The sequence below is a fragment of the Stegodyphus dumicola genome, chromosome 6 (genome assembly GCF_044657685.1).
Source record: "Stegodyphus dumicola isolate Sdum_Otavi_A_Nest chromosome 6, ASM4465768v1".
Taxonomy (NCBI): Eukaryota; Metazoa; Arthropoda; class Arachnida; order Araneae; family Eresidae; genus Stegodyphus; species Stegodyphus dumicola.
The window spans coordinates 208528582-208545815 of record NC_140773.1 but is presented as its reverse complement, the minus strand read 5'-3'; the positions used below and the strand labels follow the sequence as shown (position 1 = coordinate 208545815).

Sequence of the window (17234 nt, the reverse complement as noted above, 5' to 3'; positions counted from 1 at the left end):
GAGTACATAGTCTTAAGTGATGAGTCCCGCTTTGAACTGAGCTACGATGAACAGCGAAGGAGAGTCTGGAGACGCCCCGGACAGCGGTGGGATACCAACCTGACCGTCTTCCGGCAGACAAGCCGACAACCAGGAATGATGGTCTGGGGTGCCATTTCATTTCATAGTAGGACCCCTTTGTCATCCGTCGCAACCTTACAGCACAGCGGTACATCGACGAAGTTCTAAGGCCCGTTGTGTTGCCCTTCATGCCACGTCCCCCTGGGCTTACTAACGTTTTCACTTTGCGGAACTCTATCACTTCGATAAATCATTCAATTTTTCTCAAACTGTAATCATTTGTTTTTCTGTTATGTACATCACTTCTACCGATTTTCGTCGCATTCGGATAACTCCTTCTTGGTGAATCTTTTTTCTTTTTGTTTGTTTTTTTGTTTTTTGTCTAAGAGTGTATATTGGCTGCTTAATACAATAATATTAATAGAACAACTATTCACTAACAGAGCTGTTACTTGCTATTGACTAATACAACTATTTGAATAAGACAATGAATTTTATTTGAATATCCAATATTGAATTTTGTGCTCCTTTGCTCGCAGGGTAAAGTTTAATTGGCTTAATTGTTGATAACAGCAAAGAGATTCTCTTAATCTTTTCTCACGGACTACACAGACTAATGTTTTATGTTTTGTAGTCAATTTATCAGCTATTCAGCCACCAAGAAGCAGAAAAACAAATCAAGAAGTTCTGCTATTTTCTCTTCCGCATTAAGTAACAAATTTTAAGTCTACATATTAGACTTCATTTCTTTGAGCTTATTTAATGATCTGAAAGCATGGGGCATATACATATTATATTAAAAAATATTTTCTGCATTCTAATTTTTAAATATTTTTAAAGGAACATTTTGAAGTGTTATACTTGGGATGTAAGGTAAAGTTTCCAGATTACTGCTTATTATTGCAATATACACAATTTTACTTTTGGTTTTAAATTTTACGTAATTTTAAAATAATAAGCAGGAATTTTATCCGTTCATTATTTATTTATTTTGAAAATAACATTTTAAAAATATATAAATCTACAATGGAGTTAATCATTAAAATTTTTGTAATAAAATCATTAGAAATTTAAAAGAAATTAATTATTTAAAATAAGAAATACATTAAATTTCTTTCAAATCATAGGCAATACATCCGAAGGATGTTCTAAGCTTGCTGCCATTTTCTGCCATTCAATGATACAAATTAGCTGCGTGCACAAATTAGCTATAATTCCTTGATTATTAAATATTCAATAAAAGTATATTTTAATTAACTTGTTAGCAAAAGGGATGATAACATAATATCATAAAGTTTTGCAGTGTTCAGATATCTGTAAAATTGGATCTATTTTTTTAAAACTGTATATTTTCATTACACAAGATCGTTTTACATGTGATCTGTTTCACGTTGATTCAGCACGGAAAATTAAAATTTATTCTAGCCTTTTTTTAGCTAAATGAATACTGAATTACATCTAGTTTAAATCCCACCCAATAATTTATCATTTATAATCCTTGCGAAAATGTTGCAACTGCAAAACTGTTATAAATATGTTGTCATTACATTTCATTTATATGCATTGAGAACATCTGGCTGAGTTATATACAGCACTAAGCATCTAGCAGCTGTTTCACCAATCACAGTGCTTTCACCTGATACTGTATTTCAAAATTATAACTTATCAGCACGCATTTTAACAAGACATAAAAAGTGGTTGTGATACAGGTGGGATTTTACCAAAAGCATGAACAGTCTAACAAGGCTAAATAGGCACCTGTCGGGTACATCTGATAACTCAAATCATGGAAATAATCGCACGTTATTTTTAAACCTAATCACATTTGGTTGTTGATCTATTTTATTTCCTTAACTTCCTTAATATCATAAATTCTTAAGCATATCACCTGTCTTTTTCCAAGAATTTTTGTCACGTTTCAGTTCTATTTGCTACGCTTCTAGAGGGGTTTTAATTCTGCTATTAGTTCCTCTCTGAAGATGGCATTGATCAGCAGCTTGTTGCCATGGAGAGGGAAGGAAAAGGATGTGTCATACTCATATTATTTATCGCTGAAAACTTTACTTTTTAAATTTTAATATTCTTATTTTAACTTAAGCATGAAAGTAGGAATTGTTTTCTGATACAGCAGCAAAAATTACTAAGTTTGATAATTTAATTAAAAAACAAATTCATGGAAAGTCTTCTGAAATTATATGTTTATTTTCCGCTTAAAAAAGGTTTGAAATATAAATTATATAGAGTTTAAAGTTTCATGTAGCTTGATTTATGTGCGGTAGTTATTGCACCAGAACATTTCCCTTTTAAATAAAAGTTCAAGAATGAATGAAATTTTCTTCAGAAAGATCCCATGTTATATATTATGTTCAGAAATTATATCTGAATAATTAAATAAAGAACTACGAATGGCAGGTGAAGAGAAAAATTCGGGTAAAAAAGATTGAGCGTGAAGAAGCAAAAATTCTACTCAGTTTTTTCTGTGCTACCGGCGTTCTGTTGAATTCCTTTCACGGTTATTCCACTATTGACTGTTGTAAGGATCTAATTCGAAGGTAAGAATTGTTTATTTTCTTTTAGTTTGTTATATTATAAAAAGTACATTATCGAGAAATGCATTAATTTGAAATAATTTTATTAATATTCGTATTTTCTTATTAACACCTGATTATTTTTGATATGAAGTAAAATGCTTTAATGGATAAGTCCTCTGTCTTTGCAGTATCGTTTTCAAAGTTGTTTTGAAAGTAATATAAATTCTAAGAAAAGTCACTAATAAAAGAATCTTTTTTTCTTTTAAATAGGATAATTTTTATGTGTACTCTTAAAAATTACCATCTTAAAGTCTGTGTTATATAGAGAAAAGTTTGCATTTTAAAATTTTTAGTTTCATAACATGTTTAAACCTTGAAAAATTTTAAATGTTGGTTAAGATAAGTAAATATTTTGGATAGTTTTCGAAAATGCTGAAATTAAAAATTTCGTTTTAATTAAATTACGATGTTTATTTCTTTTTACATTTTTTTATCATCGTTCTGCTTTTTTTTAAAGTTCTCATTAGGAAATCAGAATGGTGTTCAAATTACTGCAAATTTATGCAAGTTTTCATTTACGAATCCTTTAATTTACTTTTCATTTCATTCTATGCACGTTTTCATTTAATAATTTACCTGACCATTACGCAAATAAAAATACATATTTATTTTGAAACGAAAAACATACGTAGGCACACATGAAAGATGTGATTTCTAATTCAATCGTAAAAATAAAATTATAAACTTCCTCATTTTTATAAACTCATTGCGATCAAGAAAGTGATCATATTATATGCCGTCAAAGTACTAATAAAAATCATTTGAAATGCCTATATTGTTCTTATACTGTTTAACACATAAAAAAAGTTTGAATACCGCGTTTTTCAGTCAGCTTATTAATTTATTGACCGATGATATGATATTAAAATATTTAAGTACCTCAATAGTGGTTTTACTTCTACAATGAATCTTTTATTAGTGGATAAGACAGTTAAACAGTCATAGTTTGACTGGGGTCTAAATCCTGGGCGCATGGGTGTTTTCATGGCTTTACCCGTATGTGACAAGAATACCAGTCACCAACAGCCCGAGTGGTAAAATCGCTGAACACTGATGGTTCGGTAAGGAGCTCAAATCCCGGCAAATGGGCTGGCTGCATGAGCATTTTCGTGGTTTCACCATGTGTAATATATAATATACTAACCAGTTTCCCTTAGAAAGCTCTCAACGAAGGCATCCATTCCCTAAGGCAGGTAGCCCCCCCCCAGTACTTTGCAATAATTAAATAAGCAAACAAACGTTTTTCTCTTCGAAAATCAGCGAATCATCAATCAGAAAATCTCTTGTTTAATCTTCGGATTATGGTAACTTGGCGATTTTTTGGCAACCAAGCCTGCTACAACAACCTGCTAGTTTTTTTTTTGACGCCATTTTGTTTTTACGAAGTAAAGGCATGTTTTTTTTTTTTTTTCCTCAACATTTTTTTCCAACAATCTGCTTATGCTAGAACTTTTATGGAACAAAAGTGCTTAATCATAACGAAGGTTAGGTGCGAAATTGGGAGAAAGTGCAGAATCGCCCACTGCTTGCCGCGTTTTTAAGAATTGCACATACACGGAATCCATGTACACGTCGACCTATTTTCACTTAAAAAAACATCCCAGAATTGCACAAAAATGGCATTGCGCACACTTTTGACTTATGTACACTGCTAAAGTCCTAGCTAGTAACCTTTATCGCCTTACCAAAATGTCGCCAAACTACCTGTTACCATATTCCAAAGATTAGCCAATCTCTTTCGTGCTTAAATTCAAATATTTGCTCGAAGTTTACCAGTAGTTCAGCAGGCATATTTTTTGGTGCTATGGTAAACTCAAACAGCATTTATAAACTGAATTTTGAATTGAATGAATGAATCTAATCATTGAAATAATTTTGGGTACTTTGATTATCCGAACTCCGAAGTTTCGGCATTACACTGCTACTTACAAAGATGTAGTTTTTTTCATGCTTGATGTCTATACGTCAGAGAGGTGTAAGATTTAAGTATTTTTTAATAAGAATAATTGTGAAAAATATTTTATTTGATAAAGCTATTTAAAGCCAATAGTTCAAATGTATATATATATTTATTGAAGATACGTAATTCATCAAGGATAGTGATATTTATTTATGCAATTTATAACTGAATTTTAGTCAATTTTCATTCAAAAGTGAAATAAACGGAAGTTACATAAACGTAATATTATAAATTCCTTTTCCAAGTACAAATGCAATATTCTCAGTGGTAAATTTAAAATTTAAAGCGATTTTTTAATACGAATTTGCATATGCATTTAAAGTGAGAAATTTTTCCAAATTGAATCAGTTTATTATTTAATAACACGCAATAATTAAAAATTATTTCTTAAAAAATACACAAAATACGGAAATTCTTAAATGTCTTGTACAAAAAAAAGTTTATGATTATATCTGTAATATAGTATCCCTTAAAATCAATAAAATAAATTATACTAATAATTCCACAATTATTCATCATTAAAGTATTTAATACAATAAGTAATGTTGGGTAATGTACAGACTTTTAATTTTTGGTTAAAAATTAATGCATTTAATTCTAAATAAATTCGTGCTTAATAAGTTAACTTTTCTGTTAAGGAGGAGTCAATTAGCGCCAAACCTAAACAATGGCGACAAGCTAACTTGACGACGAAACAATAACGATACGTAAAGCTTCATGGGAGGGGGATGTACTTGTAATAATAATAATGTAACATAATATATATGTTTAACGGGCACAGTTCTGAATTTGTGCAATTCTCAGATTTTTTTTTTTTTTTTTTTTTAGCGGAGACATATTGCTGTGTAAACGGCGTAAATGAGCAGTAAGCACGTTGAACAGTTATTCATGATGCGACATAAACAGGCTACCACATTTGGCACTTTGGTGCACATTTGTAGCCTGAAACCACATTAACAGAAAAATATTAATTTCCTAATGCAATCATTTTTCCTTAATGGATGATGACAGTGGACTCAAACTCAGATTGTGCAAGCGGGCCGAATGAAGCAGCTGAGAGGCCGCAAATTTTTCCCCTTCAAAATTAAAAGAAAAGTATTCATGAGACAAAAAATTTTTCATTTTAGATAATAAATAATTATTAAAACATGCATAAACAGTAATAATAATAGCACAAAGTAAAAAATTCCAATTTACATTTATTTTCTGTTCGAAATCCAAAAGGTCGAGTACATTATCGAGAACTCGATAATGTAAATTGATTATTATTCTGATTATTCACTGATTATTCTGATTTATTGCATACCTGCAATAAATTTCTGATTGTTACACCTCATAATTCAAATGTAATGATAGCTGAATTTTAAATTTTCCGAGAGAAATGTATTTGAAATAATTATAATACGTTGAATAAACTGTTAAACTTAAAATAAGCAAATTACAAAAACTTTTCGAATAGGACAAAGCTAGAAAACAAGTAATGACAACCTATTCTGTTTCTTTCGTTTAAATAAAAGTTTTCTTTGATACATACAACCAAAATATATTTGTATGCAATAAATAACCATAAACTTCTCTATTAAACTTTCAGCTACAACAATTGATCGCGCTTCGATTTTAACAAACTTTAAGTTAAAAATTATCTTCATCACGAACTGTAGATGCTTATTGACAGTATATGGTTCATTTTTTAGACTTATTAATTGTTAACTGGAACAAAAAAAATGTTCATATATAAATGTACTATTTCCAAACAAAACGATATTTCTTATTGCACAAATTAGTAACTAATTATTTTTTGATAATTTCGAAAAAAAGTTAACGAAATCGGTATTTTCAGATCTTTGAACGTGATTTATATCATGGTGCAAATTAATTAGTTCCATTTGTAGATTTTCTGGAGCGTCACTTCCCTTTCATTTCTAGTAGTAATGAAAATATTGTTAAACTGGACTCCATATCATTAGAATCTTCAATTCTACAAATCCTTTTCCGAATTTTTAATGTCATAATTATGCTAATTTAAAGTTACGGAAAATTTATTCGCACACAACATGAGTGTTTAGGGGTCGCCATTTTGAAACCACTGGATTACGGTTTATATATTACAAAACAATTTTTTATGATATTCATTTTGATGAGTAACATTATCTAAGCAATCCCGATTAATAACATAATTAGAAAATAAGCGAAATTCTTAAATCACTTTCTGCTGTATTTTCGCAGTGACTGCTTTATACTGAAACGAATATATGCAAGAAGTGAGCATTCGTGCTTTAAAAAATATTTTGTTTAGTGGAAAAATTCGTTTAAATAAAATGCTTCTAAATTTAATGAGATTTTTTTATAGAATTCATGCATCGTTTTAAGTTATTTGGTTGCCACAAAGCAGATAAGGGCTATCTAACTACGAGGAGGGATTGCTTCGTGGAAGACTTTTATAAGATTTCGTATTTATTTTACATAAGGCAAAACCTCGAAAACACCCATTTAGCTGACCTTTTGCTGGGATTCGGATCCGGAACCATCTAATAGTGTTTAGTGGTTTCTTCCACTCAATCAGCCCACCAGCGGCCGAGCGGTAAAGTCGCTGAACACTGGTAGTTCGGTCCGTGGTTCGAATTCCGCGAACGGGCTGGCTGCATGGGCGTTTTCGTGGTTTTCCCCATGTGTAACGTTTATACGAGCCAGTTTTCCTTAGAAAGTCTTCCACGAAGGCATCCCTCCCCTTAGGCAGATAGCCCTCGAGGCTTTGCCATAATCACACACACATACTCTGCTTGACATATTTTCAGTGATATGAACATAACACTTCAATTTCTGACCTTCAGAAGTAAGTTTCTATTCTGAAAAATCTTCTGTCAGCTTTTATTTATGTTGCTGGATACCTGAAGATAAAATGTCAATCACATGCAAATATCTTAACATTATTCTCTCAGCCCGTTTGCTGTAGTTATTTTGCGAAACATTATTTCTGCCAACTGAATACTTTTCGTAAAGTTTTCGGAATGGAGATTTAGCTACAGTTTATGGATCGACGATGACTGAAGACTTCTGGAAACAGACTTCAGAGTTTTCTTAACGTTCAATGGCCTGCCAGATTGCTTGACTTAGGCGTTGGAGTCCCTACCTTTGGAGACATTTAAAGGTTTAGATGTGTGCAACTACACTGGAAAGCGTGGAAGAGTTGAAAGAACGTATCAGGTAGGAAAGTGAGCCTGTAATTCCAGGGTATCTTTCACCATGCCACACAAAGTGTTCTTAATCGCTTTGTGGAGTGCTTTGCTAAACAAAGTGGTCATTTGGCAGACAAATTGTGTCACAAATAATTTTAGCAAATGCACACAAAGTGCAGTCGTAAAGTCAACATGGCATGTGTGTAAATAGACACGTGTAGCGAAAAAGAAAACAATGTAAAATATTTGCAGTTCCATTGTCTTTAGCGCTAAGACTATTACTTTCAGAATGAGTAATCGGAAATGTTCCACGCTGTATTAATAAGCCTAAAACCTTGCAAGTTCTATTGAGTTCCTAAGAATATTCTGCAGTTTTTCATTTATTCATAATAAAGGAAGAAATTCTTCGGATTTTGAAACAGCAGCGAAAAATCATTTAAGATCAAAATCAGTTGTTATACATCAGTGGAGGGCTGCGCATTTATGGCTTAATGTGTAATTAATAGGTAGTTTTTTAATCTTGTTAATTGCAATGTTTCTTTTATGATAGTAAATTAATTGTTGTTCACCGCGTTCATTCACATATGTCATGCTTCTTCTACAGCCAAAACAAATTTTACAATCTATAAATAATTTTTAGAAAGAATTCTAGATTTAATTTTATGCTCTATCACATACTTGAAAGAATTCAATATACACCACATTTTTTGTTCATTAAAAATTTTTAATTTTCGTATATATATATATATATATATATATATATAATGCACTTATTCACAGTAGAGTCAAATATTTTAAAAGCTGACGGTGGACCCTTTTTTTTTTTAAGAAGCATAAATTTAATTTTTGAAAACATTTGACTTTTCTAGATAAACATTTTAGCGTTCTAAAACCTCACCAGAGATCGAGGAATAAAACCACTGAACATTATTAGTTTGACCAGGCTCAAATCTCGAACATGTTCCCGAGTATGGAAGGTTTTATATTTCCCATGTGTGATGCAAGTATGAGCCAGTTTATCTTAAAAAGTCTCCATAAAAGCATTTTTCCGCTTAGGCAGATAACCCTAGAGCGTTTTGCTAACCTAATCCATTTGGCGTTGTATTTTCTGAAGAAGTTATTAATTCTCAATTTTTTTGTTATAAATGATATTGTCTATTGTGCCTTTAATTATCTTGATTCCAGTGTTCTTAATCCATCATTAAATCGATCAAGATAAGGTCGCTGAACACTCAGTAGTTCGATCCATGATCAGATCTTGGCAAACGGTTAGCTGCCTGTGCATTTTCGTGATTCTCCCCCCATACGTAGTGCGAATGCGAACCAGTTTCCCTTAGAAACTCCTCCACAAAGGCTTACTTTTCCGTACTCGGGTAGTACTCTTGCGTATAACTTTAAATCAATGAACCTATGCTAACATAATTTCAGAGATTTTATACTGCTTTTGTGCTTTTCAAAGTAGAACTCTCTGCCGGAAATGCCCCTATTTTTATCCAAAATGAATTTTATAAAATTTCGGAGCACCACAATGGTACTTTTCCGTTTTGCCGGCGCAAACGATAAAGTCGCCAACAATGGTACAACTGATGCCAAACGGAATATCTTCGCTGTTAACCTTTTACGCCTCATTTTCAAAACAAGTCGCAGCCATTTCTTATTAGATTGATTGTTTCGTTTAATACTGGAATACAATTAATACATAGAATTTTTACAAAGATTGTTAAATTTTATCCCCTAAAACCATTCGGTAATTAAGTCAATTAGAATCACACCGCTCATCCGAAGGCGAAAATATAGAAAAGGCAAAATCAAGGGTTAAATTCATCAATTCTAATGAGAATGCACTAGCCAAGTAAAGCATTGCGGTTTTACATAATTTCTGAGTAAGCTATTCGTAAAAATTGAAATAATTCTTGCATTGAAACTTGTATTCCAAACTAAGACTTAACTTGAAATTAATGTAAATAATTACTGAGAGAATTAGATTTTTGTAGCGTAGTTTACGTGAGACGAGATCACTTGGGGTCACGTGATAAGAACTGCAAATCAGGATGTTGAAACATGAAAGAATAGTAAATTCTTAAATTAATGTCTTTTTACAAATTTATTAGCTTTTTACAAAATTTTAAACCATATTAAAATGTTTATACCTTCAAAATAACAAAATTCTTAGAACTAACGTTTGTTAACATTTTTTATGTGTGTACTGTATGTTGTCGCGAACAAAGTTTGCTCGGCGGGATTTGTGCCGGCGAAACGGAAAAGTACCCAGACAATTTATTTTTCATTATAAAAGCAATACTTTGCAATTACTTTTATTTTACACTTTGTTAATTTCAATTATTTGTTTCATCAGTAGCTTTCAAACAGTGGGCGAAAAACCGCCGCAGATTTGGATGCAGTAATAAAACCTTTGTGAAGCTTTAAAAGTTTTAATGTCTCTTTATCCATTGTTGGACAAATTCCAATGTCGTATATGATAAATAATGTAGGAAAAACGGAGGCTTAATTTATTTGATACTGAGATAAAAATGCTAGGAAAAAAGCGCTTTTGTTCATCCTTCTCGGCTCATTGCCTGAATCTAAGAAATCAGAATATTGTGATTTGTTACTTGCAAATGCTTTCTTCCTGCAACTAATGGACAAAGGCATTGCAAGATCTTTTCTCCCACTTTTTCCGCATGTCTTCTTGTGTAACTAGAAACATTCTCGACGCGTATTCGGAAGGTTCGAATTCCGGTAAGCACATTGTAGATTTCTTCAATTTCTTAAGAAGAAGAAAATTCTAGAAGACTCTAAATGTGGCGCTCGAACTAAAAATATAGTAGATGATTATTTCTCATTACGAGTGTTTGGCTATTAGCTTCCCTCATACACAGTCGTTCTTTAAAAGGAGGAGTATATAAGGTATTTTCTCCCTCCTTCGACGCGTATTCGGAGGTCCGGAGTTTGAATCCCGGCGATGGCATTGCACATTTTTCAAATTCCTACATCGATATAACCATTACAGAATTACTTCACATTTAAAACAAAATTAGATATAAATAAATGAAGTAATTAAAAAGAGAAAAAAACATTATCCTGTTTAAACGATGATGATATTTCTGAGGAATAAAGAAATTTTGTGTTTGCAACATACTTGTGATGAACAAAATATAAGAAGTAATTTTTTCAGAAAGGATACAAAGTTGCTTTTGAAAGCCAAAATTTTGAAGCCATGTTAGCTGAATTAATGTGATCAATGCGATAGAACCAACGTCGAGGGAGAACTTAGTTTTGAAAGTTATTCCCTCGAACTCTTTATATCACCCACGAATGCTCTAAAATTTGGTGAATGGTTTCTCAGTGTCGACGAAACATAATGAATAGTGATTAAGGATTGAAGTATAGAACCCACCAGCAGCTGAACGGTAAATTCACTGAACACTGGTAGTTCGGCCTGTGTTCAATTCCAGGCGAACGGTCTGGTTGCATGGGCGTTTTAGTGATTTTTCCCGTGTAATGCCGCTGCGAGACACTTTCGTTCAGAAAATTCTCCTCTTAGGTAAATGTAGGTTCTCGCTTGCCTTGCTATAATCAAATAAACCAAACTAACTAAATTATTAAAACAAATTATACAATATAAAATGCCTTATGTTGTGCAGCTGGTATTTTCTCAAAGATTTATATTTACAGTCGCAGTGATTCTTAATCCTCTTTTACTATCATTTCTAAATTTAAAAATTTCATTTTGAAGGAATGTTTTAAAAAGCAGTTACCGTAGAATTAGGATTATTAAAAATGAAATCACTCATTTCTGTATAACCCTGTGCCTTTTAGAAACTGACAAAGTTTCCACGTTGAATGTAAAATTCTCAGTTATTTAGCATATTCAAAATTAAATTCTTACAGAAGATTTGATAATAAACTAAGCGCATTGTTTCTTAATACAACAATTATGTCCACTACGGGAGGGGGGGAAAAAGTTCTGTATCTCCCATTCTACTGGGCTGATTGATAAAATTCAAATTGAGTTTTCCATGTCTCGAAAGCGCGACTTAGGATATGTATTAGATTTATATATAGCATTGTTATAATATAGCTATTTTGACACAAAATCGGATTTTTTCTTAAATGAGATGCCAGTTGTTTTCCTATATTTCGATTCTACGACTCAAATTATGCCAAACTTCGAAGTTTTGTAAAAATCGCACGAGCATTTTTTTTTTTTTTTTTTAATTAGCTCTCAAAATTTTAGCTCCTCAATGTCAATTGAATTTGATATATAGTGTCTCACAAAAGTGATGGGACACTTGTGCTTTACAAAAGGAAACTGTAGTAAAATAAATTAAGAAAACATGTAAAAATTTTTTGTGGGTGTGTTTCATACTCAAATTTAGTAACAATTATTACATAACATACATTTTCTCAAAATATTAAAATATTAATTTAATAAAAATATAATTGTTTAGAACGGAGCAAAAAATGGCTCACATAAGTGATGGGACACTTACTTTTCCATCAAATATTTATCCAAAAATTTTACTTTTTAAAAGGTTTTAATATTTTGTTGGATTTCCTTTTACTTTTAAAACATGATTTAATCTTCTTGGAATGGATTCGACTAATTTTTTTTTTTTGTGAATTCTGGAGTGATTTTACCCCATTCTTCTTGAAGCACCGATTTTAATTGTTGTTTTGAAGAAATGGTGTGTTTGCGAATTCTTGATTCCAATTCTTGCCAAATATTCTCTATGGTATTTAAGTCTGGAGATTGTGGTGGTGTTTTTATTATTTCAGGATAGTTATACAGCAGCCAGAGTCTAACGTTCAAAGCAATGTGCTTGTGGTCATTGTCCTGGTAGAATTTAAAATCGTTATGAAGGTTCAATTTTCGTGCTGAAGATTTCAAATTTTGATTTAAAATGTCAATATACTTATACCGATCCATTGTACTGTCAATAAAAACAAGATTACCTACTCAAGCGGACGACATACACCCCTATACCATAACTCCTCCTCACCATGTTTTACTGTTGGCACAAAGTTCTGTTTACGAAATCCTTCCCTGGGTTTTCTCCACACCAAGATTCTACCGTCAGAACCAAATATATTAAATTTACTCTCATCAGCAAATATAACTTCATTCCAGTAATCAGAATTCTTATTTATGTTGGATTTTGCGAAAGTCAGTCTGAGGTTTCTATTCTTTTCACTTACGAAGAATTTTTTCCCGACTGCTCTACCGTGATATTCAGCAGATCGAATTACTCTTCTAATAGTCTCAGGATTAACGATTACTCCATATAATGCTTGTAAATCAGCAGCAACTTTAGGAGCACTCATTCTTGGAATTTTTTTAATATTTCGATAGATAATTCCCTTTATTCCATTGGATAGCTTTGATGGTCGGCCAGGTCTTCTTTTATCCTGAATCATATGATTCTTTTTATATCGTTTAATGATCTTGAAAACTGTTGAATGACTTAAGTTAACTGTTTCAGCAGTTTTTCTTATAGATTTTCCACGTTCAATATGCAAATTAATAACTAATTTTCGAACTTCAGGCAGTTTCTTTTCGTTTAGCATTCATGGTTGCACAGAGCTAAAAAACACAAAAATTCCAAAACAAACTGGAGAGAAATACTGCAGACGATTTTATAAATTATTGCTAGTTGCTTTTGAGTAAAAATAAAAACCCCTAAAAATATTTTTATTGTAATACGTAGTAGTATCTAATGGTGTCCCATCACTTATGTGAGCCATTTTTTGCTTCGTTCTAAACAATTTTATTTTTATTAAATTAATATTTTGAGAAAATGTATGTTATGTAATAATTGTTACTAAATTTAAGTATGAAACACACCCACAAAAAACTTTTACATGTTTTTTTAATTTATTTTATTACAGTTTCCTTCTGTAAAGCACAAGTGTCCCATCACTTTTGTGAGACACTGTATATTTATTAATATCTTTTTTTTTTTTTATCAAACTAACTTGATTCCTTCTCCCAAAATTCGAAATTTACTCTTAATCCGAATATAATTCGCACATTTTTTATTATTTATTTTTTAAATACTTTTTATAAGTTTTTCGAAAATTTTTTTTTTTGTTATAAACCATAAAATTTTTAATATCTTTTAGTAGATGTATTTCTAGGCACACCTGAAAAAATTTGAATTTTTTTTATTCAAAATTTTCTAAGATGTACAAGAATTTACATGTGAGCGTTTTGAAATATGGCATCTTTTTTGAGCGATAATAACTCCAAAGGATTAAAAGCATTTGAAATAATTAACGATGACTTTTTTTTCCACTCGTCTACAATGAAAAAAGAAAAGGAAAACAGGTTGCTATGAATTAAGAAGTTCGCCAAGTAAATTATTCTTGGCGAAAACTGAAAAAAATTCGCCAAGAAAAAGTTTCGAGCTCCTCCGTAAATTTTTCATCAAATTTTAGAAAATATAAGAGTTATGCATAACTTGATTCGTAGAATCGAAATATGTAAAAAAATTGGCATGTCATTTTAGAAAAAAGTCCGATTTTGTGTCAAAATACCTATATTAGAACAGTGTTATATATAAATCTAATATATATCCCAAGTCGTGCTTTCGAGACATGAAAAACGTAATTTCAATTTTGTCAATTGGTCCAGTAGAACCGGAGATATAGAACTGCCCCCTTCCCTGCGCAAAAAAAGGCGCAGTGTACAGTTAAGTTGTAATTAGCAAATTACTATTCTCTTAACGACTTAGATAAAGTTAATTATTTTGATAACAAAATTCATCGAAATATTTTAACATAGATTTTTATTGCTGCAGTTCAAATTTGAGTTTGAAAATGGGTGAAAACTGAAAAATGATTTATTCGCCGAACCTGAGAACAGAGGATGTAATAGATAAGATCGCGACGTTTACGTTAAAATTTATTTCACGCAAGTGTCACGCCTTTCTTTAACAGTCAGAAAAAAAAAAAAAAAAAAAGAGCACAGGAAAAACTTTAAAACAAAGCGAAAATTACACTTTCTTATCAACTGTTGATATGTATTTTGGTGTTTATCGTGGCTTTGCAAATATTAGCCATTTCAAATATTTATTACTTGTTGTAAATATTAGATAATATATTTAAAAATTAGTCTCTTTGTTCTGTTATCTATCACGCGTTTTTTTTTTTCTTTTTTACGGGTAATTATATAGCTATTACATAGACTCCCAACTCTATTTTCTTTTCAGAGTTCTATGCACTCACTCCAGTTCTGAAGATCAACAGAATGCCTCAGTTTACGGGAAGTAAGTGAATTGTAATTTTATTCGATTTACGATTTGGGGGAAAAAAATAAGCGTTGAATTAACATGTTTAAAGTATAAAATAATGTTAAAAAAATCTGAAAGGATTAACTGTCGCCTAAAAGGGTTTTTTACGTTCTCGCTGAGCTACTCTACCAATCTGTTGTTACACTCACTCCTAATAACCCATTCTCTCTCTCTCTCTCTCTCTTTTTTTTTTTTTTTTTTACTTTATTATGAAGTATAATTTTCTTCGCACTTACGCCACATACAATTCAACAACAAAATTACAAAAATTTTAAAAGCAGTATGTGTTTAGAATTCCCGATGTAGCGTTATGCTTTGGCATACTTTGTTCTTCTATCTTTTCTAAGTTCATCATATGGACGTTTAATTTTCTTACTAAGATGGCTTTAAAAATTTTTTGTCTTTATTAACGTACTGTGTGTTTACTTCATTTATTAAATATCACGGTCTTGGAGCTTATGCTAGAGAAAATATGATTCAGCAGCAAAATCACAAATTATTTAAAAACAGCATATCTTTAGAATTTCCCATAGAGAGTCTCGCAACCTGGAAATTAAAGTGTTTTATTCCGAACCGTCTTGCCACTGTTCGCTGTGAAATCATTGAGTTTGTTAATCAAAAATTCGTTTAAAGTTTTACAAAATACGAAAAGATAATAAAACAAACACGAAATTCAATATTCGGTCTTCCAGGTGACCATATTCGGGTGGTGGACTAAGTTATTCAAAATTTGATTGCTCAAGGTACCCTTTTTTTCCCAACGTGAAAAATTTGGATATAAAATATAAAAAATAGGACGGCTTTGCTCTATGTGAACAAGCAACCTCTAATTAACTATCCAATCAAAATGCTTTGTAAATCAAAACTAACTCAGTTTGACTTAAGATTTCTGCTTTCCACGTTTTGGCCTAGCTAGACTGCTGTCAGTCTGCTGCTGCTTTCTTTCTACAAAGTTATAAAAAATGTAAGCCTTTTGGAACAGGTACATTTAATGTGCCGACTTGTGTGTAGCCGCAACATGTTGCTGAAAATAAAACTTAAGATTTGATCTGCCTTCGCCTCCAATTTCCTAGTCATTATGGATCAACATTTCTACGCCATCAAAATTCCTCTTGTTCTTCAGTTACTTCTGACTTTGTTTTTATTACATAGATATATTTCATGTTAAAATTAAATCATTTAGTTCTATAAAAATTATAAAAAAGTAAATGTTTGAAATAAATTTGCAAAACTGTGACAGTATTTATGGGTTCTTAGTATCCGACTATAACATTCATATTCAAACTTTTCACTTACCTGTTCAAAGTTAAAATGTATACATTAATGCAGATTCTTCGTTATTTAATTTTTTAAATATAATACAGGGCGATAATATTTGTTGGAAACAATTTTAAAAGGGATGCAACGCATTTAAGTGTTTCGATGCAAAAATGCCATTTCAAGAATAATATCTCACTCGGGACTAGCGTCCCTTTTGGGTTAAAAAGAAAGAAAATTTCAAAAATAAAGTATTATAGTTACACTTAATCGAGCGAGAGGATTCGAAGCGTTTACAAATTATGAAGACTTTTGATGCAGTTATGTAGTGCAATATCTAATTCAGGGTTTGTACGGTCCTTAAGAGTCCTTAAAAGTCCTTAAGTTTTTTGGAATCGATTTTTGGTCCTTAAAAGTTTTTAATTTCGACCAAAATCGGCAGAAGGTCCTTAATTTTAATCATGTGAAATTTCTGTCTGTTTTTATGACTACCATTTTGAGTGTGATTTAGCAATTTGGAGGTATATTTTTTGCGATTCACTGATAAATATGGTTATTTCAATGGATTATGATTTGTTCCTATTTCTAATATAAATGGTAGGATTTTCGAGTCTCTGAGCAAGAAGTGAAACAAGTATTTCGACATTATTTCACTTTTTCTAATGAAGATCTCTTAAACAACTTTCCGCTTTTGCGGATGTGATTTCTTTTATTTAAAGGCTATAAATTTCGCGACTTATTAACATTTTCTCTATTTTTAAGATCAGTTTCTATAGAAAATTTTTAATTCCGAGAACTGGGAATTTTTCGACGATTTTTTTAAACATTGTAGCATTGATAAATATCATTAAAATAATGGTAATATATTGAATTTATATTTAAAAAATAACATATTAAT

General features: G+C 31.3%; 1 protein-coding gene across 1 annotated transcript in view; it reads left to right on the top strand.

Annotated features, from left to right (window-relative positions):
• The first annotated feature begins 1990 nt into the window (after positions 1-1990).
• LOC118191957 (solute carrier family 35 member G1-like) overlaps positions 1991-17234 on the top strand; it is a 77945-nt gene continuing 62701 nt past the window's right edge. The window contains exons 1-2 of the mRNA XM_085819422.1: positions 1991-2612; positions 14999-15055. Coding sequence (XP_085675548.1) covers positions 15037-15055 — 19 coding nt within the window. The 5' untranslated portion in view covers positions 1991-2612; positions 14999-15036. The remainder of the gene's footprint in view (positions 2613-14998; positions 15056-17234) is intronic.